The following is a 25,218-nucleotide window of genomic DNA, read 5'->3' on the forward strand; positions in this document are numbered from 1 at the left end:
GGATGATGCTGTTGGAGATTTAACCAGTGCAGACAGGTAATCTCAAGAGTTAATTATTTGGCAGAATTAATTAAGGAACGTGTGTTTTGTTCATTTTAAAGTTCAGTTTGGGCAACATTTCCTGCATGGTTCTTTAACTTTACATGAGAACAGGATGTTGCAAACTTAAGTTATTGCTGTCTGTGATACGTTTAAGTTACTTAAATTATCATGACACCAATATTCAAGCAGTGTTTTGCATGTGTGCCTCACTTTGTGTGTATTCTCTCCTCTTTGTTCTGCATAAGATGACAGCTCCTTTAAAGCTTCCTGTGAATAATCAGGATGGTTTCGAGCTTGAGGAAATACAGGACCATGTGTCTGATGGTAGGTTGTTGTTGTTTACTTCATGTCTAATCAGGCTAAATACTGCTTGGATGAAGGTATTGTTAGTCACAACTAGAATGTGACTGACAGATGTGCTGCATGCCAAATGTTAGTGGAGGAGTATATTTTCACACAGTGTATATTTTCCTCCTGCCTGGTTCAATCCAGGAAACTAGATCCAAATAAAAGCTTTCAAATCAATAATCTCTCCTTGCTGAAGTTTTATTGAGCAAGCCTCCTCCATTATACACTTCAAGTCTCACCTCCCTGACATACTGCATGTTAATGGTGCTCTGAATTATTAAAACTGCCTCATAGAGGATCTAACTTATCTAACAGTTGGGACTGGGTGAAGAACTAGCACTGAATTTTTATGATTTTGTTCCAAAATCATTTCTCTTTCAAAGCAAGCATCCCAAAACCAGTGATGGACAATCCACCCAGAAAGATGCCAGGCAAGTCACCTAGTGGGGTCTGTAGACTGAGCACCATCTCAGAGCAAGACCCAGATAAGCCGGACTCTGATCCCAGTTCCCATGATCCCCCAGGTGGCACTGAATGGCGTGGATCCAGCTTCTCCACGTGTTCTGACAAGATCAGGAACAGCAGCAGTCGTTTTTCCTCTGATGAGTCATACCAGCCCGAAGGTGGAGGTATTGTTAAACTCCTTAAGCACAACAGTTGATGAAATTAAGAGGCCCTGAAACTGTCAAGTGTTATTAACAAGATTATGAATGGTATAGTTGTGTATCTGATCAGAAGTGCACCCCGAAATCAAAAATACATATTTTTCCTCTTACCTGTAGTGCTATTTATCAGTTTGTTTCGAGTCAGTTACAGAGTGTTGGAGATATCAGACATAGAGATGTCTGCCTTCTCTCCAATATAAGGGAACTAGATGGCACTCAGCTTGTGGCGCCAAAAAAAAACAAAACAATAGTAGCAATGTCTCTCTCCAGAAATCATGACCCGGTTACTCAAGATAATCCACAGACCTTGCTGTGAGCAGTTTCATGTAGGAACTATTTTCTTTTTATGGAACTACACCGCCTTATCCTAACCCTAGGTCTATATCAGCCTAACTAGGGGCTGGTCCAAGGCAAGCAACGCAGTATTTTGTATCAGAGCATTATTGCATTTTGCTGGTTAAAGGCTCTTAAATTAGCATGTTCACCCAGATTTTTTCCCCCCATCAATGCCGACCAGAGCTAGAGGTGATAAATACCCATGACTACTGCAAAGTCATTTGACCCTGGTGTGAATGCATATTAAAACCCTTTTTAATTAAATTAAAAAGCAAGGTGTTAGCTGGTGTCAGTGGGTTTTTTGTGCAGTGGAGAAGCAGCTAAAGAGGAAAGTCTAAGGTCTACTCTTAAATGTAGAGACGGTGTAGCAGTAAATGGATGCACAGTGATACAGTTGTCGGGTGTAGTTTGGTAGAAAGAAAATAGTTCCTACATGAAACTGCTCACAACAAGGTCTGTGGATTATCTTGATAAGATGCCTTTATGAATAACTGGGTCATGAATTCTGGAAAGAGACATTGCTGTTGTATGATGTATTTTTTGGTGCTTTGAGCACCACAAGCTGAGTGACATCGAGCTCCATTATACTGGAGAGAAGGCAGACATTTCCATGGCTGATATCTCCAACACTCAGTAACTCACACCAAAACAATCTAGACTGATAAATAGCACTACAGGTAAGAGGAAAAATATGTATTTCTTATTTTGGGGTGAACTGTCCCTTTAACTACAATTGCTGATGAAAGTTAGAGGCCCTGAAACTGTGTAGCTGTAGTGTAATTAATAAGATTTTAACTGGTGTAGTTGTGTATCTGTTCAGAGGAGTGTTAAGTAGACACTTTAAGAGGGTGTAATGTGTTACCTGGCAACTTTTGGATAAGCATTTATCATTCATATTTCCTCTGTGATTCTTCTCTATTCTACCTTGTCACTGCCACCAGATGACTGCGCAGGTCTTCTTCTCGCCTGTCTGCATTGTCGTTTCCACGAGTTGATGGTCCTCCTACCGGATACGTGTGAAAGAGCTATGAGCCGCTGTTTTCCCTCATACAATTACATCACGGCTTCCAGTGAGCCAGAGCAGCAGGGGAAGGACTGCTGCAACTACAAGCTGGAGCTGGACTGTAACTGCTGTGGCTCCTGTCAGGATGCAGGAGAACTCATAGAGCTGGCCATGGAGATATCAGAGGTCTGCTATCGCTGAGAAACTCCTTCTCTGCCTTTCACCTCAAAAACAAACTTCAAACAAAATCACAAACATTATAAACTTGAATGCTCGACAAACAGAAATACTGTTTTATCTTATTCACATTTATGTATGTAAAATAAATTGCCTGCTTTTGCCTGTTTTGATATCCACCTCATGGAAATTCACATGATCTTTAGTTTGTGTGCCTCAACATTATTCACGACTGCCCCCCTTCAAAACTCTGTAGAGCTGATTGTTATAATGAAAGACAAGAATAGCTCATTTGTTGTTACAGCCACATTCGCCCCACCAGGCAAAGTAACCAAATACCAACATCCTGAGTGCACGAGTGTGTATATTGAGCCATGACCACGTCCTCTTCCCTGGCATCCTGTACATTTCCTCTCATAAAGCATGACAGAGTGGGTGAAGACATTTAGGACAGCGGGGATCTGTGAGCATGCTTTCAAATAACAACTGCAGCCATTCACAACAAACTGAGTTCAGTTTGTTCCAAGTGAAAGAAATATGGATCGGACAGAGTGAGCGGTGTCGGCTTGCAGAGGGAAAGTTATCGCATGCTGAAGTGTAAAATGGAAATGGATTGATATCATGCATTAAAAGGATTCGTTTGTAATTGATTGTCATGAATTATTCGGCAGTATGTAATATTAATGGGTTTATTTGTTCAATGCCATCACAAATACATTTAATTAGGTTGTTATATATATAAATCAAATAGCATATACAGCAGAGTAGTGTCCTGCCTCTTTAGAAATTCATTGGTCGAACTGTATGTTTACTATATACACTCCTTGGTTATATGTCCATCAGTTTTCCCTGTTCTCTGGGGGAGCTGAAATACCTTTCTATTTCAGGCAGTGGTCACTCATGTGTGAAACATTTATAGCAGTGGTGGAGCAAGTATTCAGATCCTATACTAAAGGTATACTGTGCAGGATTTTCCTAAAAAACAATATGTAGACTTATACAAATGCAATGCAATCCCTCTCACACATCACTTATGACTCACTATAAGTGTGTGGCAGAGTGTTCATCTGTAGATACTAGATATTTACTTACTTTCTTCTTATTTTGCTATGTTTGAGACATTCCTGGGCACAGTGCGCAAGTGAGGTTGGGACTTTGAAAAAAAGTCACTATCCAGGTGTCAGACCATCAGCACCAAGCATCCAAAAGAAAGCTACAGGACAAAGCACCATTAAATGCTTTCACTTTTGCTGGTGATACTGTTTACAAACTGTGGTAGGCAATTCCTGCCTAGTATACCTTTAAAGGAACAGTGTGCAAGATTTAGGGGGATATAGTGGCATCTAGTGGTGAGGATTCCAAATTGCAACCAGCTGAAACTTCTCCTGGTTTGAATTCCTTCAGTGTTATTATTTAGGAGGTTTTTACAGGGAGACAAATAATCAAAAAATGGTAGCTTCCTCTCTAAAACAAACAGCAAGGTGATTTAAACCAGTAAAAACATTGAAAAAAGCAGTTTCACATTACATATTAGAGTTACTCCGATGCTCATTGGCATGCTGGAGATGTGAGCTCACCTTTTTTCTCTGATAACTAAAGATTCAGACATTCAGGAGGTTTTTCACTGAGAGCGAAATTATCCACAGAGGTCTCCCCTTCTCCAAAATAAATGCACCCGCTGATTTTAAATTGTAAAAACACTGAATAAAGCAGTTTCACATTTAAAAAATGTCCCCCTAAATCCTACACACGGAATCTTTAAGTAAAAGTAAGTAAAAAAAGTAAGTAGTAATTCTATTACAAGTAAAACTCACTGCACTCCTATAGCATTGTCGGACTCATCAGGGACTGTTTAAAAAAAAAAAAAACTATAAACACTGATGCAGCAGAACCAGCGATGTCGTCTTTTGTATTCCATACATTCCTCTTCTTTGTCAAAAAATTGACGCCTACATTACCCACGATGCATCACAGCCTGACAACAGTTAAGTTGAAGATTCAAGTGTGTTATGCTAGTGGTGGCTAATGTCACCTTGCCCTGCTAGCCTCAAGTAGAGATGAGGACTGTGTACTTGATCCTAGGGTGTTGTTGTAGCTTTTCCCTGTTTTATTTTCAGTCACTCCTCATGTGTTAAGTCTGTTTTTTCTGCCTTCCTTTGCCCTCTTGCACTTCTTCTTCTTCTTGGGACTGCTTTTGTCTTTTTCCTGCCTGTTTTCTGTCATACCTGTGTTTCATTAGTTGATTAGGCCCTTGTGTGTTTAGTCTGTGTGCTTTCCCTCCACCAGTTGTCAGGTTGTCACTTGTGTTCCTTGTCAGATTCCCTGCCTGAGTTCCTCATGACATAATAATTTGTTCTCAGTTCAGTTTTGGGGTTTTTCCTTTGTACTTTGATTAACCTCGGCCTGCTCCTTCACTTTTTGTTGCTCGCCTATTTTATGTCTTTTGGAATCAGCCTTGTGCTGTCAGGGCTCATACGTAACAGAGTGGGCTACAGAAATCTGGTAAGCTCACCTCTTTTTAACTCCACACCCCCAGAATTTTGCTGTGATGTAGTATTTAAGCTGCGTTCCATTTACCTCAGAGGGTGGAGCTGGGTAGGAGGCACAGCCGACAAGTCAGAAAACCAAGTTCAAGCCAGGTTAGCCGTTGCTAGCTGCTGTTAGCAATACAGGTTGAAAATGACACATAATGTAGTCTTTTGTGTAAACAAACACAAGAGTAACATGTTGGACAGGACTGTATGTACGACTGATCTAATGAGACACAAATGCTAATAAACAGTATATTACCACTGTTGATGTGTGGAGCAGCCATCTTGGATTTTAAAGTCAGTTCTTCCAACTTTCTAAGTCGCAAATCCTACATGAGGAGGCATTTCAGTTGAAATTTTCATCTGGAAACTTGGACATTTTGACTTTCCAGTTAAAAGGAACACACCATCAGCCTCAACCAATGCTGACGTCACTCGAGGCAATTTATTAGATTTTAAGTAGCTCCCTTGGGAGCCACAAAAGTCGTTATACAACTTCTTTTTCACATGTAATAGTAGTCCCCCAAGACCTGTAAACAAACTTAAGATCAGTGGAGTTCCCCTTTAAGTAAAATAACTGAAGTCTTATCAGTAAAATATACTTAAAGTATAAAAGGTACTCTCTAATGGGATGGCAGAGATGTTAAAGGTGCTCATTACTGCGTGATTGTCTATCAAGAAAGTCAAGGTCTTGTATGTGGTAGCCAGTAAACAACAGGTTTCCTGATGTTTTTTTTGGCAGGAATATTGTAGGTTGCATTTCCCTCTGGTATGGAAGAAAAATTAAAGTGCTGAGACTAGAATTATGTTATTGTAAATGGTAATTTTATTTCAAACAGAAACCAATTTTCTCCTTAGTGCTATTTGACAGGTTAAAAGCCTTGCACTGACAGGCAACGTTGTCAAGAAATTAAAAACACAAAAGACAATCAAACAGAAATAATCAGCAGACAATGTGAATGTGGTTCTTTCTTTCCCCTGTTGAATACTGATTAGCTAGTACACAAGATAATAATTTGTGTGCCAAAGCTGTTATTTGTTTAAAAAGTAGGACTGCAGGAGCTCCTGGAGTTTCCCCACAAGCACGTGAATGCACCAGCAATAAAGACCATATTCCTTCCTACACGTTTATTAAAAAATTGATAAGAAATAGAGGATAACCTCTCCTGAACAAATCTCTTGAAGCTGATTTTCATATTGTGCTGAGCAGGCTTCAGCTCTGTGCAACAAAGGCTAATTACAGCTAATTGCATTAGCATATTTCTGAGGACATATTTTCATTGATTTTGCAGTTTGGACAATTTTAGCATCCTTGATTAACAATGCAAATGAGTCTTGTTGTTAAAACATCTAGGGTAATTACCCAACAAACAGTGTATTGGAAGTGAGCATGCATGTTGTGACAAAAACACTTGTTTGCTAAAGGTCATCTGGGTCGACTCTTTTCTAGATATATAACAATCACAGTTACAAAGTGCTTTACAAAACTGAATAAAAGCCAAAGCAATAAAACAGAATACACATAACAGCGTAAACATCTAATTATATAGCAGTTAAAATTACCGAAAGGCAATTCTAACAAGTAGGTTTTCAGAAGTGATTTAATAGACGAGACTGAGTTTGCAGGCCTGATCTCCTCAGGCAGGTCACTCCAAAGTCAAGGAGCTCTGACTGCAAATGCTCTGTCACCTTTGTGAATTAATCTAGACCTCAGAACAACAAGAAAAGATGCATATGAGAATCTCAGGGTGCAAGAAGGAACACAGGACAATAAAAGATCTGTTATATAAGTTGCAGCAAGGCCTCTCAGGGCTTTGTGAGTAATCAATAAAATCTTAAAATCAGTCCTGCAAACAACAGGTAACCAGTGTAGGGAAGCCAGGATTGGTGGGATGTGGTCATGTTTTCTAGTCTGAGTCAAGATTCTGGCAGCAGAGATTTGGATGAGCTGGAGGCGTGAGAGAGATTGCAATAATCTAAACGACAATGATATGAATTTCTAAAGATGTTTTCCAGAGTGGAGAGCCCCCAAACTTTCCTATAAGACTTGCAAGCTGTGCAATAGCTTCTTAGTAGATTTATAATCATGTATAAGCACAGCGAACAGTTATTAATGATTCTTGTCCCCAGAAGAATTGTATAACCATCATATATTTCTATCTTTTCTGACTGCACAGAGGACATTATTATCATTGCTTCATGGGAGGCGGTCAACATCAACATGTCCCTCATGGTGTATGTTGCCCACCAGAGGGAGCTGCTGACAGCACACAAGAAGAACTGCATCATCCAGGGCTGGAGCTGAAGCTGCCTGGCACTGGTGCAGAAATCCTTCACAGACCGTCTGGTTCTCCGAGGATGCCTCTCCCTACAACACTGGGACATGCAGGTATAATGACAGACCAAAAAATCTGTCTGTAAACAATCTTTTGCCCTTTTGAGCTCAGTAAAAAAATAGGTCAAACAGATTCTCTGTTAAAATGAAATTAAACTTTGCTCAATATTTTTCTGTTTTTTACATTAAGTCCCCCTGTTTCCTGTTTATAAGCAGTATATAAACACTTATGTGTTCATAACACACTATAATGTAGTTGTTGTAAACAGATACACTCACCGGCCACTTTATTAGGTACACCTGTTCAACTGCTCGTTAAAAGGAAATGGCTTCTCAGCCAATCACGTGGCAGCAACTCAATACATTTAGGTATGTAGACATGGTCAAGACGACCTGCTGAAGTTCAAACCGAGCATCAGAGTGGGGAAGAAAGGTGATTTAAGTGACTTTGAACGTGGCATGGTTGTTGATCTACTGGGATTTTCACACACAACCATCTCTAGGGTTTACAGAGGATGGTCCCAAGAAGAGAAAATATCCAGTGAGCAGCAGTTCTCTGGGTGAAAATGCCTTGTTGATGCCAGAGGTCAGAGGAGAATGGCCTGACTGGTTCAAGATGATAGAAAGGCAACAGGAAGTCAAATAACCACTGGTTACAACCAAGGTCTGCAGAAGACCATCTCTGAACCAGCAACACGTCCAACCTTGAAGCAGATGGGCTACAGCAGCAGAAGACCACACCAGGTGCCACTCCTGTCAGCTAACAACAGGAAACTGAGGCTACAGTTCACACAGGCTCACCAAAACTGGACAATAGAAGATTGGAAAAACGTTGCCTGGTCTGATGAGTCTGGATTTCTGCTGCCACATTCAGATGGTAGGGTCAGAATTTGGTGTAAACAACATGAAAGCATGGATCCATCCTGCCTTGTATCAACGGTTCAGGCTGCTGGTGGTGGTGTAATGGTGTGGGGGATATTTTCTTGGCACACTTTGGGCCCCTTAGTACCAACTGAGCATGGTTTAAACACCACAGCCTACCTGAGTATTGTTGCTGACCGTGTCCATCCCTTTATGACCACAGTGTACCCATCTTCTGATGGCTACTTCCAGCAGGATAACGCACCATGTCACAAAGCTCAAATCATCTCAAACTGGTTTCTTGAACATGACAATGAGTTCACTGTACTCCAATGGCCTCCACAGTCACCAGATCTCAATCCAATAGAGCACCTTTGGGATGTGGTGGAACAGGAGATTCTCATCATGGATGTGCAGCTGACAAATCTGCAGCAACTGTGTGATGCTATCAATCAATCAATCAATCAATCAATCAATCAATTTTATTTATAAAACCCAGTATCACAAATCACAGTTTGCCTCTCAGGGCTTTACAGCATACGACATCCCTTTGTCCTTAGGACCCTCACAGCGGATAAGGAAAAACTCTGGTAGAATATGGACCAAAATCTCTGAGGAATGTTTCTAGCCCCAGCAATTTATACCACAAAGAATTAAGGCAGTTCTGAGGGCAAAAGGGCGTCCAACCTGGTACTAGCAATGTGTAGCTAATAAAGTGGTGGGTGAGGGTATAGCTTCTTTTGTGGGCACTTATTAGTGAAGGCTGTGGTATAAAAACATTATGAATGACAATATAGTAAAACAGAGTTGTTATAAAATATGTTTTTAAAGTAAACCTTATAATAACTGGATCATTACAAAAAAGGAAGAAAAACACAAGCACTGCAAACATTCAAATAAAACTTTTAATATTTCTCATAAGATAGTTTCCACATTGAGTACCAATGAGTTTGAGTTCACTAATCTGAAACCAGTGCGTACAGTAACTATTGCTACATTCATCTCATATAAACTGTAACAATAAGAACAGTAGCAACATCAGCAGAGTTTAACGTTCTCTGTGTGAACCACAGGAATGAGAGTGAGCAGAGGAGGTCTAAATCGAGCTAACGTGGTTATTCATTAGTGGTTTACCCATAATGTGCCATAATAATTAACAGCTGGGAGATTCATTATGAGAAATCAGTCGTAGTGATGGCTTTTAAATTAAGTGCTGCCACCATCACCTGTGATGCTGATGTTCATTGTAACCTGTCACATCTCAGTTTGGATGATTTATGTATTTATTACATTAAAAAAAAAAGCTGATCTAGTTTCAGTCAAAGGGACTGTGTATTGCACTAATGGTATCACCATAAAGGCCATTTGCAGTCCTCTGAAGCCATAACAAAAAAAAAAAAAAAAAAAAAAAAAAAAAAATTCAACTTAAGGTCCACTTACTGGCTTTTTCTGGGCTTTCAACCACATCTCATGGTCTTCAACAGAAGTTCCATACAACTTCACTGTCACGTGACTACAGCTGAGCTATCTCCATCTGCTGATGACGACTGTGAGATGTAGTTGAAAGTTCTAGAAAATATATTATTAAGAAGATCTTAAGTTATTTTACTGTTTTCCAGGTACATGACTGAACTTTCACCTGTAGTTTACTGATGGCCTGACTGCCATTACATCTTGAGTATTGCTTGTAACTGCAGAAGATAAACACCACTATCAGGTGCATTAGCTAAGCTGTTAAAAAATGCTATTTATATAAACTTACTGTGTATTTAATTTTAGCAACACATTTTGGCAGTCATCACTTTGAACTACATTCATACTAGTCTTGAAAGGATGCTGAATATTCAGTACAACTGTGGAAACACTGCCTTCAGGGAAGAATTTGACCTTAAAAAAGATAAAACAAAATGAGCAGCCACCCCAACATGTTCTATATTAAATAAATAAGACATAATGAAATAAAGTAAAATAAGTAAAATATTACAAGATTAAGAGTCAAGAGCCATCTTCTGAAAGGCACAAGACATTTCACTAACAGCCAAAACTGTTAACCAGCTGGCCCCTTTTGGCTACAGCAACCAAATATTTATGTTCTATTTATCTTTCTGTAAATAATAACTTGAAAGTCACAACACTGAATGAATGAGTTAGCCACTACTGTTCACACTGGCTCTACATATTCTGAGTTTACAAGGCAACCTAGCTAGTTAGCTTCCTAGCCAGGTAGCATTTGCAGCCATTTTGTGCTATTGTGTTAAAATGGAACTTGTTAGCTTGTGCTTAGGATATGAGAAGTCATGTACACCAAGAGGGCTGCGTTCATATGGGCTGTTCTCATTAACACCGTAAACATGGCCCCAACTGAACACAGCTAAAGTAAGCCCAGTTTACAAGACAACCTAGCTAGTTAGCGTGCTAGCCAGGTAGCATTTGTAGCCATGTTCTGCTGAATAAATTAGGAGTTAGTTATGTTTGGTTGCTACAGCAGATAGTCAGCATTAACTTTGGTATTGTCGTTGCTCTAGCTAACGGGAGCTGCTGGCTAAATTTTGTGGCTGTTGCTAAATAAGTTTAGAGATGAGACATTGTCAAGAAAACTGAAGAGTTAGCTGCTAATGTTAACAGTAGTTCTATAACCCAAGTTTACAAGCCAACCTAGCTTGTTAGCTTGCTAGCCAGGTAGCATTTGTAGCCATTTTGTGCTAAATAAACTAGCGGTTAGTTACTGTGTTTGATTGATGTAGCAGGTTGTCAGTATTAGTTTTGGCACTGTTGTAGCTCTAACTAACAGCAGCCACTGTTCAATTTTGTGGCTGGTGTTCAATAAATTTAGAGACACAACATTACAAAGATAACTTTGAATTAATGAGTTAGCTGCTACCGACACTGGCTTTATAATCAAAGTTCACTTGCCAACCTAGTTTGTTAGCTTGCTAGCCAGGAAGCACTTGTTGCCATGTTGTGTTAAATAAAAGTAGTGGGTAGTAAATGTTTGGAAGCTGAAGTTAGTCAGTATTAGCTTTGGTACTGTCGTTGATCCAGCTAACGGGAGCTGCTGACTAAATTTTGTGGCTGTTGTTGAATAACTTTAGAGACACAACATTACTAGGACAACACTGAATTAGATGCTACCAACGCGGGCTCTATATAATCCAAGTTCACTTGCCAACCTAGCAGGTCAGCTTGCTAGCCAGGTAGCATTTGTCGCCATGTTCTGCCTAATAAAGGTAGTGGCTAGTTACTGTGTTTGGTTTCCGTGCAGGTAGTCAGTATTAGTTTTGACATTGTTGTTGTGCTAGCTATCGGTAGCTGCTGGCAAAATTTTACAGCTGTTGTTAAGCTTATGGGCTGGATTAAGTGATAACCTAAGTGGTAAATGGGTGGTAATAATTTTGAAATAGAGGTTTCAATAGGAAAAATACTATTAGGTAAAACAGAACTTTGAAAAAGGGCACTTTGAACTGAAAAAAATCTGTGCAATAATAAATGCTAACTAAATAAAACACTGTAATATGAATTTAATGATGAAATACCATTAATAAATGATAATGGGTTTTAATAATTTATTATTTCCAAATTCATTGTTTTACTTTTATATGTTACTCTATTCATTTTTATGATATTCATTTCATAATGCCGTATTTATTCAGTAATGAACACTTTGGGGCTCCATCATGACAAACTATTTTTGCGTTTGTTGAGTCTGAGAGGCTTATAGTGTTATGTTGTACTGACAAACAGCCCTTTCCTACTGCTTTCTAACGTACTTTGGCACTCTTCAGTTACTTCATTAAGCACCAAATACCAGTATAAACATCAACAAAATTTTGCATCACTGTCTACAACTCCTCTTACATCACCAGGGTAACTGAAACGACTGTAAGGCACTTAAATCAATTAAAAAGATAATTACTTTGACACTGTTTAGACTAAGTCATAAGGAGATCACATTGTCGAGACATGATGCTGCTCTGCAGGCACAACTTCAACCATTGCATAGTTTAACAAAATGGAGGCTGTGCTGTAACAGGGCTCTCAATGTATGGCAGGTAGATATTAACAAAGGCATACTTATGCTATGTGCTACAACTGTTGAAAATAAGCTGCTGAAATATACAACAACCGTACACCATAAAGAATCTACAATCTCATACAGTATTCTGTATGCATTTGAAAAGCCAAATACAATAGTTAGTTTATGCTTAGATAAAAAAAAAAGGCGAACAAACCACATTTCAAATTACAGAGGTCATTCCAGTGTTTTGACAATGTCATGCATTTCATACAAAATCCCAAAGCAGTCTCCTTATACTCCTTGGCAATATAAATGTTCACATAATGGAAAAAAAAAAATCCTGAATGTGAAATGTCACCACAGTGGTGTAAAAAAAACAATAATTTAGGAAATGGATGGACAATTATAAAAACTCAGCACTTGTATCAACACGTCTGAAGTAGTACACTGTGTGTGATAGATAGGAGCAGGTTTACCAGTTTTGTCTGAACACTAGAGACAAGAATACATTAAAAACTGATTCATCTTCATCTTGCGTTAATCATCTATCAAAGATTTATAGAATTATGTAACAATCAGATCTATCATCAGCTTCTTGTGCGTGTGTCAGAGCTACAACAGGCTTTTTGATTTTGATTTGTGCTAAGATTCTACTGGTTTTCTGACTGCATTATTAAAAAAAATCTTAATTATTTTGGTTATATTTAAGTAATTTGGTGGTTTTGGCAGTGAGGAATGTTTATTGGTAATACATCTGGTACACACTGCTGAGCAGTCAGCACTGGGTGGTTACAGGATGCATCAGGGTGGTGAAACTTTTCTCTTGTTGCTGGATTGTTGTGCTGCATCTTGCTCATTATCGAAGCTGATTTTGTTCATTTTAATTATCTCGAAGGAGACATTTTAGCTTCCTATTTTTAATGTGCGTTCATTTATTTATTATTTTTATTACTTTAAAAAGGCTCTTTTAAATGCCTTGTTTTAAATACATTTTTAGGGAAATGTGTACATAAAGTCCTGTTTACATAGAAACATAAATAAGATCAAATCTACAAATGATTAATATTTGTCAAAGAAGAAATTTCAACTGGAAGACTGACAAAGACTCAGATAACAGCCAAAAAATGTGCATAGCAATACAACATCGATGTATACACATCTTAATAAGGCATCGGCACATTCAAGTTCAATCTAAGACACAAGGAGTGTAAAGCACTATAGTAATAAATAGATTTTTTTTGTCCTATTATTGCTAGTGATTTAAAAAGCAGTGTTCATCTCAACACAAAATATCTACATTTCTGACCATGATTTATAACTTCCCTAGATTCTTTGGAATCAATAGAAATAAGCATAATCTAGCCTCTATTCAAAGATGAATGCATATTTTTTTTTAAATATAAAAACGTCTATTTTTGTAACTCATTGTCATCAAAGTATTGATTAAAGCAAACTTTTTAATCAGTCCTTGTAATCAAGGTTGAGGGCTTGAAAACATGAAGATATCACAAATAAACTAACAAAAAAAACATGACTGGAAAAGATTCAATACATGTAAACGTGGGCGGGGGAGAAAAAAAACAACACAACAAACAAATGACACAAACGGGAGGAAGCCTCTCCAGCAGCTGGGAGTGTGTTAGCTGCTGACAGGAACACTTGCAGCAGGATGGAGACGGTTGGAGATGCAGGTGAGGGGTCTTCCAGTAGGGGGTGCTAACAGCCCTGCTCATCTCCATCCATGCTTACACTGCTCTTGCGACTGCTGTCCTTTGAGGTGTCTGGGGAGACTGACGAGAGCAAAGGGTCCCCCCCTCTCACCGGTGATAAGTTATCTTCCATGAGGATGTCGTTGAGTTTGGAGCCCGGCTTGCCGTGAACACTGTAGTGGCCCTCGGGGAAGTTAGAGTGGCCTTCGTTTAGCTCCAGGGCGCTGGGTGGTTCTGGAGTGCAGGCCGGGTGGTGTTGGTGATGGGGGTGGAGCGTGTACAGGTCCTGGCGACAATCCTCCAGGGAAGGCTCCTGTTTAATGGACCGGGCCGCCAGTTCACTAGCGCAGAGTGCTGAGGAGGTGATGACCAGACCGTGAGCCCGCGCCTGCATCTCTAACTCCTGACAACCACAGAGAAACATACACACACAGGTTAGACAGTGACAAGATTCACTCTGCCATATTATCTGTCACAATCACAGTCTTCTATTCTGGTGTCAACATGAGTCTTACACCACTATACTGTTTTACTTGCTTTATGGTTGGTCAAGAATAAAAGTACAAAATACTGATCCAGAGTTTCCCCCATGAAATTGGTTAGCGGCAGTAGTGGCATGTAACTAAGTACCGTACTTAAAGGGATACTTCCTCCCCGGAATAACCATTCGTATATTAATTACTCATCCTGTGTTAACACTGAATTTGTGAGAAAGATTTTTATTTTTTTTGCATGACTTCAAGGTGATGAAGAATCCAAAAGCAGAGAAAATTCTTGATGAATTGAAGTCAGAGGGGTCCACGTTTAACAACAGCAAAAATTTATCAGAATATCAGTTCACAAATTCTCTCAAGTCTCATTTATCCAGTCATATGCTCATTACGTCCCAAACAGACAGCCCTTTCTGATGGGGAACTGAACTAAAAGTGAAATTTATTTTTCTCTCTTCAGTGCCAAACTCCATTGACAAAAATGGTAATTTTACATCACTGGATATGCGTGCTGCTGGTCTACCACTGCCTCAGTCGGTTAGTTTGTTTGTGTTATTATGTGATTTTGGTGAATCTGAACTAACCTTTCAAAACACCAAAGTCACAGAATAACACAAACAAGCTACCAGATTGACGCAGTGGTAGACCAGCAGCTCACATATTCAGCAGTGTAAAAATAGTTGTTTTTGTCAATGGAGTCTGGCTTTGAAGAGAGTATTGGTAAGTTTAACTTTTAGTTCAGCTCCTTGATGGAAAGGTCTGTCTGTTTGGGAAGTACTGAGCATACGACAGGATAAATGAGACTTGGATTATACTGCACAAGTTGTATTGGAGTTTGTAAACGGATGTTTTGATATAGCTTAGAATTTTCTCAATTTTTGGATTTTTCATTCACTGGAGGCATGTGAGAAATTCCATGCATTTTCCCCCAATTCAATGCAACACAGGTTGTGTAATGATACACAGAGGTCATTTAGGGGAGTAATGTTTCCTTTAAAGTACACTTTTTAGGTACTTCCTTGAGTATTTCCATTTTATGCTACTTTATACTTCTACTTCGCAACATTTTGGAGGCAAATATTTTTCTTTTTACTGCACTACCTTCTTTGACAGATTTAGTTACTTTTCATATTCACATAATTAATACAAAATATAAATCAACTAATAAATTATGATATATTATATTGAATAAGCTACCCAGCAGTCTATAATGTACCTAAAATGAGGCCCACCTTTACCAACTAAACAATAAAGCCATGTATACATGAATGCATAAATAATTACAACTCAGTTATATAATGAATATAATTCTGAAATGGATCATTCTGCACAAAGACATTGATATTTTTGTATTGTTCTTCAGGAAGGAGTTTGAATGCCAGACTCTTCCTTGTAACAGAGTATTTCTACACTGCAGTATTGCTACTTTTACATTTTTAAAAGATCTGAATACTTGCTGGTGACTTTTTTTTTTTGTTTTAAATCCCGACCTGACTGTGACTGACTGACTGACTGAACCAAAGTCATTATCTTTTCTGCTCTAAATAATTACTGAGACACATGATGTGATCAATCAATCGATGTCGACTGAGCCGAATCACACAGACCCTGATGCCTCTTGTCTTGTGATCAATTAGTTACAAGATGTCACAGCCTTTGCCGTGCAAATTAGTGGCTCTGCTCATTTCCCCTGAAGCTTGACGTATTTCATGAAAGTCTCTCGTCATCACTGACAATCCCCTCTCTTTCCACTGCGTACACATGACACATCATAAATATAAAAGCAGTTCCACAACTCTGTGACCCTTCTGTCCAATCAGTGGAAGTCATGAAAGTTTTACCTGTATCCGTAACATCAGATGTCGATTGGCATGCTCTAGCTTCTTCTGGCGATTCTCCAGCTCTTTGGCCCTCTGCTGCTCCCGCTGTAGTTTCCTGATGTAGTCCACTGAAGCCTTCAGGATGGTGCCTTTGTTCCAGCGCATGTCCCTGATAATCACAGTGGAGCCATTATTTGTACATTTTACAATAAGAGAGATCCTATAGTTTTGATATTAGACAGTTAGCCATCTGATGATAGGTTTTCATTAGACGTAGGGTGCTGTGTTTCTCTTGCTATTACTTTGAGAAATTAAGTCAGTATTTTGAGAAACTTTCTCTGAGTCATTATTTTGAGAACAAAGACAGTTTCTCATTACAATGACTTAGAGGATTTTTTTTTTAAATCACACAAATGGAAATGGGCTTCAATATTGTTCAGTAAGAAAAACATGAGAATATTAAGACAGAGCGAGGAGCATAGCTGCTCCAGAGGTCACAGAGGTGACCAGCAGTTAAAAGTCTGAGTTCCTTGCAGAACTGAATGCTGCATCGTAAATGTGTGCAGGAGGGGGTCACTGAGATCACAAGCAGTCATAAGAATGACCCCGAGCTCCCTGAAGAATTAAAGTTTACAATGAAAGTTTTACAGGGGCAAAATTGATCTTTACGAGAGTAACCGTGGAAAATCTGCATTATAGATCCAGCAATTATGCTGAGTGGCGTTTTAGTATTTGTTTTAAAGTGGTCAGAGGCCTTGAGGACAGATACACGTTTTTGTTTATAATTAAAAGTAATGGGTGACTACTGGTATTGAAGATTACTCATGCTAACATGCACATGTACCACATGTTTTCTTATTCAGTATGTGTAAGCTATAATAACAGCAACTATGTTAATCCAGGTCTGTTTGTAAAAGGCAGTCTCTGAGTTTGTGTGTATGTAGTGTTGTGTGTGGGTGGAGCACCCAGTTGGGGTTTAGCAAAACAACCATGGGTGGATAGACATAACAAAAGGGGTTGCTGGGTTCTTCCCAGAGCCACAGGCAAGGTCAAAGGGCAGCGGAAAAAACAAGAGTGAGCCTACAGGAATACTTAACCCACCAACTGACCACTTGTGTATCAATTACTCAACTGGTGTTGCGCTGAATCTCTGGAGAAAAAGTTTTTCTCACATGCATCTGGATCTGAATGAAAAAAAATCCCATGACAGAGAAAATACTTGATGAACAGAAGTTATAAGGGTCCACGTTATCAAAACATCTGTTTACAAACTGTCACATAACTCGTGCAGTATAGTCCAAGTCTTATTTATCCCATTGTATGTTCAGTGCTTTCCAGACAGACAGCCCTATCCCATGGGGAAGTGATCGAGGCAATGTTAGACCAGCAGCTCCCTTACCTTGTTAAGCAAGGTAAAATTACTGTTTTTGTCTATGGAGTCTGGCTTGAAGAAAGCAGAGATCCGTTTTACTTTCACTTCCACGTTAGGCAGGCTGTTTGTTTGGGAAGTACTGAGCATACGACTGGATAAATGAGACTTGGGTTATACTGCATGATTTGTGTAAGGGTTTGAGAACAGATGTATTGATAAACTTTTGCTGTTGTTAAACATGGACCCCATGACTTCATTTCATCAAGACTTATCTATGTTTTTGCATCCTTCATTCACCATGGAAGAATGTGAATTCAGCATAACATAGCGTGAGTAACTGATATACCAATGGTCATTTCCGAGGTTAGGTATTCCTTTAAATCAGTGGTTCCCAATTGGTGGGTCACGGTCCAAAGGTGGGTCGCGGGTCCATTCTGAATTGACCACAAGCTGCATTTTTCAAGTGTCCATTACTGCTTTGTGTGAGTGACTAATGGACAGCTACTTGTGCAGACATAGTCAGCTAGCTTGGGCAAACAGAAGTATGACGTTGAATGTATTAAACTGTGTGGACCTTGAACTAATGACAAAGGAGAAATCTGGACCCTGTGGCTGGACCAGTTGGGATCCACCGCTTTAAAGTGGTGCTAATAACCTTTACGTTTTAGTACATACAGAAAATATGATAAATATACCCATAATCTGACCAATCAAATTATCATAATCGTGTTTGTAATTTCTATTGTGTGTATCAGAGCTTATTCCTTTAACCTTTTTCTGACTAACTCAACACCTCCTTAACACCAACAGATCTGTGTAGCCAAATACAGTAGGTCATTGATTAAAGGATAGGTTGACATTCTTTTTAAATACACACATGCGATATGCAAGAGATGGGGAATAAAATCTGACATTGGGATTTAACAGTGAGGTAAATAACTTTCAGTGTTTATAGTCTTTCTGGTCCAAACAGTTTCCTCTTTGTATGTTTTCACAGTGTTTCCTTGATTAGCTGCAGTGGAGGGGATTTTGTCCTAAAACAAGGGCAACTTTGGAAGATACTGATTTTATTGGTCTAACTCAAACTACTGAAGCCTCATATTAACTTCAGAACAGATTTTTGCACAGAGCAGGGTCTGTGTGTTACATTAAAATCGCATTAGGAGGGATCTGTTTGTGGAGGAATGATGACAGAGACAAGCAGCTCTTTCAATGTGAGCATAGTTTCAAGACTGACATGAAAAAATGTGAATCATTATACACATTCAATTCTTGCACACTATTCATCCTATGTTAAATCAATGGCTAGACTGGGTGTTCAAAGTAGCCAGCCATCTGTGTATTTTTTATTGTTATATGTAATTTAATTTTTCCTGCCCTTTTCTTATAATATTTTACATTTAAGGCAGAATTTATACTTCTGTATCGAATCGATGACATACCCTACACCATAGCCTGACGTGCACCTCCCCAGAAATCTAACTATGCATCGCGGCGACACAGACCCCCTGTCTATTTTTGTAAGCTGAAACCATTTCCCTCAGTGGAAATGAAGCTTTTATTTACTTTCATTTCACAGATAAGAAACAGTAAATTGTGAAACAAAAACGCACCCACAAAATAGTATTTTAAGTCTTGTGTGTGATTTATCCTGGCTTCATATGAGCAGAGGAAATCTTTGCTAGTTGCTAGGCTAATTTATACAATGTAAAATGGCACAGGCGTATGCTAATAACGTTAGCATGTTGTATTTGTTTGGAAAACGTGTTTAGTATAAGACAGTTGTTTTGTCAGTGAACCTTGTGAGTTGTAATGGAGCCGAATTTCGTAATGTTACTTTTGTTAAATGTTGCTGTTGTCCCTGCATCATATGAGTAGAGAGAAGTCCGCTATGCTAATTTATACAATGTAAAATGCCATAGGCTTGTGCTAATAACATTAACATGCTGTATTTGTGGAGAAAATGTGTTTAGATAAAGACAAGTGTTTGTCTGTGAATGCTGCGAGTTATAGTGAAGCTGATTTATGTACTTGTGTTTGACATTGTCTCTATAATAAGCCATGTTTAATGTGTGTTTTGGGTGTGTTTCGAATCAACTAAACTTCACAGCACTTCACAGAAACCTGCCAAATAGTGTTTTCGAGGTCTAACTGCAGAGTGACACAGACAGCACCGCACAAGTATAATTGCTCACAACAGCGGACATTACTTATTATGTTTTGCAAATCTGTCTTTAATAAGAAAAACATTTTTTAAAAAATGGAGAGTGAATGAAATAAGTGACTTACGGGTCATTGGATTTAGGAATTAAAGTGCCCAATTCCTTGATTCGATCGTTGATGTTAAACCGTCGTCTTCTCTCAACTACAGAACAAAAACAGAAGAGAGAAAAACAATCCATGATTAGCTGATGAAACCCTATCTGAAAACTTGTTTTCATTATTCTTATAGTGTAACTCAGAAGACACACCTCACCACACCTAAGTAGTTTCAAACAGTCACATTTACAGAAGCATATCTCTATAATTAAGAGCAATTAAAGCGCAATTAAAACTCACTCAGATTATGGTTGTCCTTCTTCTGTCTCTCCTTTGCCATTGCTCTTACCTCAGCTTCTGGGGGAAACGTTTTGACTGATCAATATAATCAACAGTGCAATGCGTGTATCAAAAATGTTCTTGAGGCTTATTAAACATACGTACCAACAGGGAACCCTTCAGGCCTCTGATAGTTGTCAAATTTGCCGCAGGATCCAGACTTATCCAGCATATGCATGATGGCAGGGGATTGTGAAACTGTGTGATAAAAAATGTTGTTTTCAGTATCAAACTGCGCAGACCGGACACAAATACACTGAAGAGGCTGTCAGTCACGCACAGTCAACGTCCCCATGCAGAGGAGGATTACAAGACTATTTATAAAACACTACATTATGGACTGCACAAAGCCCCGCAGAGTAAAGCTTCATATGTATTATAAGAGCCCTGATGTTTTCCATGCAATAGAGAAGCTGAATAGATATTACTGTTTATTTTCACAGCTGACAGATCTGTAAACATCTGATATATCTACTGTAGATGACAGAAGCCAGGCGTGTAAGCATGTGTATGTTTCTGGCTGTGACAGTGAGTATGCTGCTTACCAGAGTATTCCCTTTTGATGTTGGGCAGGTTGGCAGGGCAAGAGTTGCTGATGGGCAGACCCTGCTGGGGCATACCCTGATTACCATACATGTCCATGAGGTTAGCATTCACGGGGATCTGAGGGGGATTCAGCACAGACATTAAGCAGACAGTAAGACGTTATGCTAATCAGCATCACAAGATGAGCATGGTGGGAAGTATGGTGACATAAAACAGGCCTATTATAAGAGAGTGAGAAAACAGATGTCATATAATGCAAACTATAACAACTGTATGCTTATTTGTTTTCTTGCTCAGAGTTAGATAAAGAGATTGATACCACTTTCAGGTCTGTATGTTAAATATGGAGATGCAACAAACAGCTGGCTAGCTTAGCATAAAGACTGTAAACAAGGGGAAACAGCCAAAGGTAAAATTCTGCCTGCCAGCACCTCTAAAGCTCACTAATTAACACCTTATGTTTGTTTAATCCATAGAAAAAACAATCAGCACTGTGTTTGAACACCAAGTAGTTTTTGGAAAAACAAAAACAACAATGTCCTCATATGGGGACATTGGGTTTATTTTGCTGTGTAAGACAATAAAGTCATCAGTGTGTAGCAAAATATACAACTGTTTATTCCAGTGCATGCAAAATTGACAACAATGCAACATCTGTTGAACACTACTTTATGAATTTTTCTTGCTCTGTGCAGTGTGTGACATGTAACGTGTTCCTATGCTTGCAAACTGGACACAGCTGTTATGCACCATTTCACACAGGCCAAAGGTGTGACATCCTGTTCCTACAGGCAAAAACGACATTGCTAATATGGAGTATGGAGCATGGAAAATTCATACAGTGTTACAAAACAAACAGATCACAAGTGTGTTGATCATGTGTTGCATTGTTTGCAATTTTGTTTTTGCACAGTCGTGTTCAGGCAGTGAGATGAACAGTTTAACACTTCAAAAAAATATCTTACACCTAGCGCAAAGCGGCGCACAGTGCAGTGCAACTGTCTTTGCTAGTTTCCGACTGACACATTTGTCATTTTTAAGACCAGCTCTCACATTGTATAGGTAGCAATTGTACTGGCACCCATCTGTGTGCCCATGGGGGTGCAGGTCTTAAAATGGGGTGTGGTCAGGCGCAGTGTTAGCATATTGCTACTTTGAGGCAGCAGAGAGTGATTTCAGGAGGCTTCCACTGTCGCCTCACAGCAAGAGGGTTCAGGGAAGGGATCCACCTGCTGGCTTGGGCCCCTCTATGTGGAGTTTGCATGTTCTCCCTGTGTCTCTTACAGTGCAAAGACATGTAGGTGATATTAACTGGAGACTCTAAATTGCCTGTTGGTGTGAATGTCAGCGTGAAGGGTTCTCTGTGATAGCCTGGGGACCTGTCCAGGGTGTACCCCAGCTCTTGCCCAATGTCAGCTGGGATAGGCTCTTGCTGCCTGCGATCATGTACCAGGGTAAGCGTTTACAGAAAATGAACAACTGAATCAGAAATCAATCAAGCCATTGACCAACAAAAACTAGGTTTAAAATCAGTGGCGCCGTATTTTCCTGCTATTATTCAGATAATAAGTACAATGCGCAGGTAGGTAGCAGAAATAATACATCAGTAATGAGGAAAATATTAATCACATTCTCTTTTTTTAAGATATTTTATGGGGCTTTGTAGCCTTTAATGTATAGGACAGACAAGTGTGAAGGGGGGGAGAGAGAGGGAGTGACATGCAGCAAAGGGCCACAGGCTGGAGTCGAACCCGGGCCGCTGCGGCAACAGCCTTGTACATGGGGCGCCTGCTCTACCACTAAGCCACCAGCGCCCCAATCACATTCTCTAAGATGTGAACATAGCAGAGAGCAGAGCAGAGCTCCTGTCTGACTCTCCATTAAGAGAGACGCTGTGTGCGCTTTGCTGCAGTGACATTACTGCCCTTACTGCATTGCTGTCAGGAGAAAAACTCTCGCTTCTCCAATTTATCGAATCTGCCATGTAAATAGCCATGTGTCAGGTGCAGGCACACCTTGCTTTTAAAGGGAATGGGAGATGACACCCTGATAAGTGTAATTCATATTACGCCCAAAACACACCTATGATTAAAAAGGGACCAAATATCACCTTGTTGCTTCTTGCCCCTTAGCTTGCACCAAAATGATGCACCGTTTTGACACGCTCTGAATGCACTTGAGCTATGCACTTTAGACTATGTGTTATAGATTGTTCAAAAGGGCCCTAACAGTGACAATGATCAGTTTTATACATTGTTACACACTAGTGATCGATATGCTACTGTATGTGTTCCTATGTTTGCAAACCCTAACATGACTCAGCTGAGATGCCCCCCTATTTTGTTCTTGCGCTAATTAGTGTACTGTGCTTTTGTTGCCACTAGATGGCACAGTAAGTGTCCACGAAGGAGGACAACCCAAAACGTAATGTCACCATATGAGGACGCAGGGTCGCAGGAGGTTATAGGGGGCCATGTGTGGGACTATTTCTTGGCTGGATGCAGTGATTTCAGGAGGACTTCAGGAAGTATTCTCCAAAATTTGTGACTATTTCTTTTAATCTGGTCAAACCGTCTTTCTGGTGGTACAGCAGCAGATTGAGATTTCGCCTTTTCAAAAGCATCATTGAATTTATTTGGATGTTTTTACACCAAAACACACCAAATAAGACGCCCTCTTGTGGTGACCCTTTAAAAAGTGAGGTGCCTGTGTGAAGTGTAACCACACACACATACCGTGTTAGCCATCTGAAGTCCTGGGTCCATCAGGCCGAGGATATCATCACTGTAACTGGACTCCAGACTAATAATGTCATCAATGACATCATCCATCTGAAACAAGACAACATAAAGGGCAAAGATAAGTCGGCTTTCAGGAGCTTAAGAGCACAAAAGGAGTATTCTGTGTGTTATTGTAAGAAACACAAGTCCCAAGCTGTCACCTCTTTCTCGCAGTTAGAGTTCAGGGTCAGTAAGGCCATAGGGCTGTTGGGGGCGCTGTTGCCCGGCCCTGGCGGCATGCCCCCGTGGTCAGAGGACTGGTTGTGGCAGGGCAAGCTCAACACCTGAGAGCCAAGCTTTCCCAGGTACCGCTTCACCTGCTGCTGCTGAGAGCGCTGGATGTGGTACTTGGTTGGGTTCTCCAGGTGAGTCTGGACCTGTCGGTGGGGGGAGAGGAGGAGACAGAGCAAAGAGCAGAGGAATATGAGATGACAAGGCAGGATGGATACTGGGATGCGTCAGTGGTTACCAGTGCAACATAGGAAATGTTGCTTGTATAGAAATAAATCACACATTATTATTTTTGTGGTCACGTTTTGCCTGTTTTGGCTATGTACTGTTGTGTTTCATTAGATTAAAAAGACTCTAAATATATATAGATATATAAATAAACCTCAAAGCCTGTCTCTAGTTTTGCACAGTACTTACTAGAATATTAAAATAAACCTGACAGTTCAAATCCTACGATGCATTATGCATTTTTTCTTTCGAGATGCTGTCAAGTGTCGTTATCTCAGAGAGTCTCGGCAGGAAACTATTTCTACATATCTTTCTACTACGTTCTGCTTCTCTGCATTTATAGTCCACATATTTTAAGTAGCAAAAATTACACGCACACCCGTCTCTGCACTCCCCGGTTATGGATACATTTTATTTCTGTGGATCATTAATCCTCACGCAGCATTAATGATCCAGAAAAGCTACTGCAGGCACATAAACAAACTTCAGAGGCAGCGTTTGTCAGGCTGTAACTCATTTTAAATGGAGCACTGCTGCTGCATTCCAGCTCACATTTGGAGTCTATATTTAAACCTTCTATTGGTCTATTGCCTGAATTTTTTTTGACAGATTCTGTGGTTTATGAAATGACGACACAACAGGGAGTTCATCGCTAAAGCCATTATATAAAACATGCATCAGCGCTGTTGTAGGTAATTACACGACCGGAGAATTAAGTCTCATACTGTCATGTGTAATTTAAAAAACTCCAAAAAAGAAAACTTTAATTTGAAACATACCTCATACGGCTGGTATCCAAGCAGCTTCAGCATCATTTACAGTTTAGTGATCCGCCCAATTTAAAAACTGAAAAACTTAAGTGTTTAACTTCTGTCCAAACTAACAAGTAGTGCTTCCCTCTTGCTTGCACCAGAAGACTGAGCCTGCTGAGGACAAACACATCCAGCTCATCTTTTAAAGGCCAAGAAAAGTAATTAGTTATGCACATCAGGGCAGCACAATGAGCTTTTTCAAATTTGTGTTGTTTTATGTAAAATCTGAATTTATCACTTGATGTCAGGATGTGCTGCAGACAGTCACTGCCTTTGTTTTGCAAAGCCACCTCTTTTACTGAAACTTGCCCGGGGCTG

The 25,218-nt window shown here is 39.7% G+C and overlaps 2 protein-coding genes across 5 annotated transcripts in view; one reads left to right on the forward strand and one right to left on the reverse strand.

Moving 5' to 3' along the window:
• Nucleotides 1–14: 14 nt before the first annotated feature.
• LOC126402914 (myoD family inhibitor domain-containing protein 2-like) lies at nucleotides 15–3,144 on the forward strand. The gene is made up of 4 exons (XM_050065266.1): nucleotides 15–36; nucleotides 288–366; nucleotides 774–1,019; nucleotides 2,333–3,144. The coding sequence occupies exons 2-4, from the start codon at nucleotides 288–290 to the stop codon at nucleotides 2,593–2,595; spliced, it is 588 nt and encodes a 195-aa protein (XP_049921223.1). The 5' UTR covers nucleotides 15–36; the 3' UTR covers nucleotides 2,596–3,144.
• Nucleotides 3,145–8,805: 5,661 nt separating this feature from the next.
• Nucleotides 8,806–25,218, reverse strand: part of LOC126402909 (microphthalmia-associated transcription factor-like) — a 48,378-nt gene continuing 31,965 nt past the window's right edge. For 2 of the 4 annotated variants that reach the window (XM_050065248.1, XM_050065250.1), the window contains exons 3-10: nucleotides 23,791–24,006; nucleotides 23,585–23,680; nucleotides 20,849–20,966; nucleotides 20,409–20,501; nucleotides 20,265–20,321; nucleotides 19,995–20,070; nucleotides 16,355–16,502; nucleotides 8,806–14,425 (exon numbers count right to left, since the gene is read on the reverse strand). In XM_050065248.1, the coding sequence (XP_049921205.1) occupies nucleotides 14,030–14,425; nucleotides 16,355–16,502; nucleotides 19,995–20,070; nucleotides 20,265–20,321; nucleotides 20,409–20,501; nucleotides 20,849–20,966; nucleotides 23,585–23,680; nucleotides 23,791–24,006 (1,200 nt within the window). In that variant the 3' untranslated portion in view covers nucleotides 8,806–14,029. Of the gene's footprint in view, nucleotides 14,426–16,354; nucleotides 16,503–19,994; nucleotides 20,071–20,264; nucleotides 20,322–20,408; nucleotides 20,502–20,848; nucleotides 20,967–23,584; nucleotides 23,681–23,790; nucleotides 24,007–24,867; nucleotides 24,999–25,218 lie in introns of those variants that run through there. The other 2 variants (XM_050065251.1, XM_050065249.1) reach the window with 2 other exon arrangements.

Source organism: Epinephelus moara, chromosome 16, assembly GCF_006386435.1.
Source record: "Epinephelus moara isolate mb chromosome 16, YSFRI_EMoa_1.0, whole genome shotgun sequence".
Taxonomy (NCBI): Eukaryota; Metazoa; Chordata; class Actinopteri; order Perciformes; family Serranidae; genus Epinephelus; species Epinephelus moara.

What these genes read in the sequence shown, in the direction of transcription:
- LOC126402914 (XM_050065266.1), top strand. Translation starts at nt 288, where the DNA reads ATGACAGCTCCTTTAAAGCTTCCTGTGAATAATCAGGATGGTTTCGAG. An exon ending in ACAGGACCATGTGTCTGATG is followed by an intron (nt 367 to 773) that starts GTAGGTTGTTGT and finishes TCTCTTTCAAAG; the next exon opens with CAAGCATCCCAAAACCAGTG. An exon ending in ATACCAGCCCGAAGGTGGAG is followed by an intron (nt 1,020 to 2,332) that starts GTATTGTTAAAC and finishes CACTGCCACCAG; the next exon opens with ATGACTGCGCAGGTCTTCTT.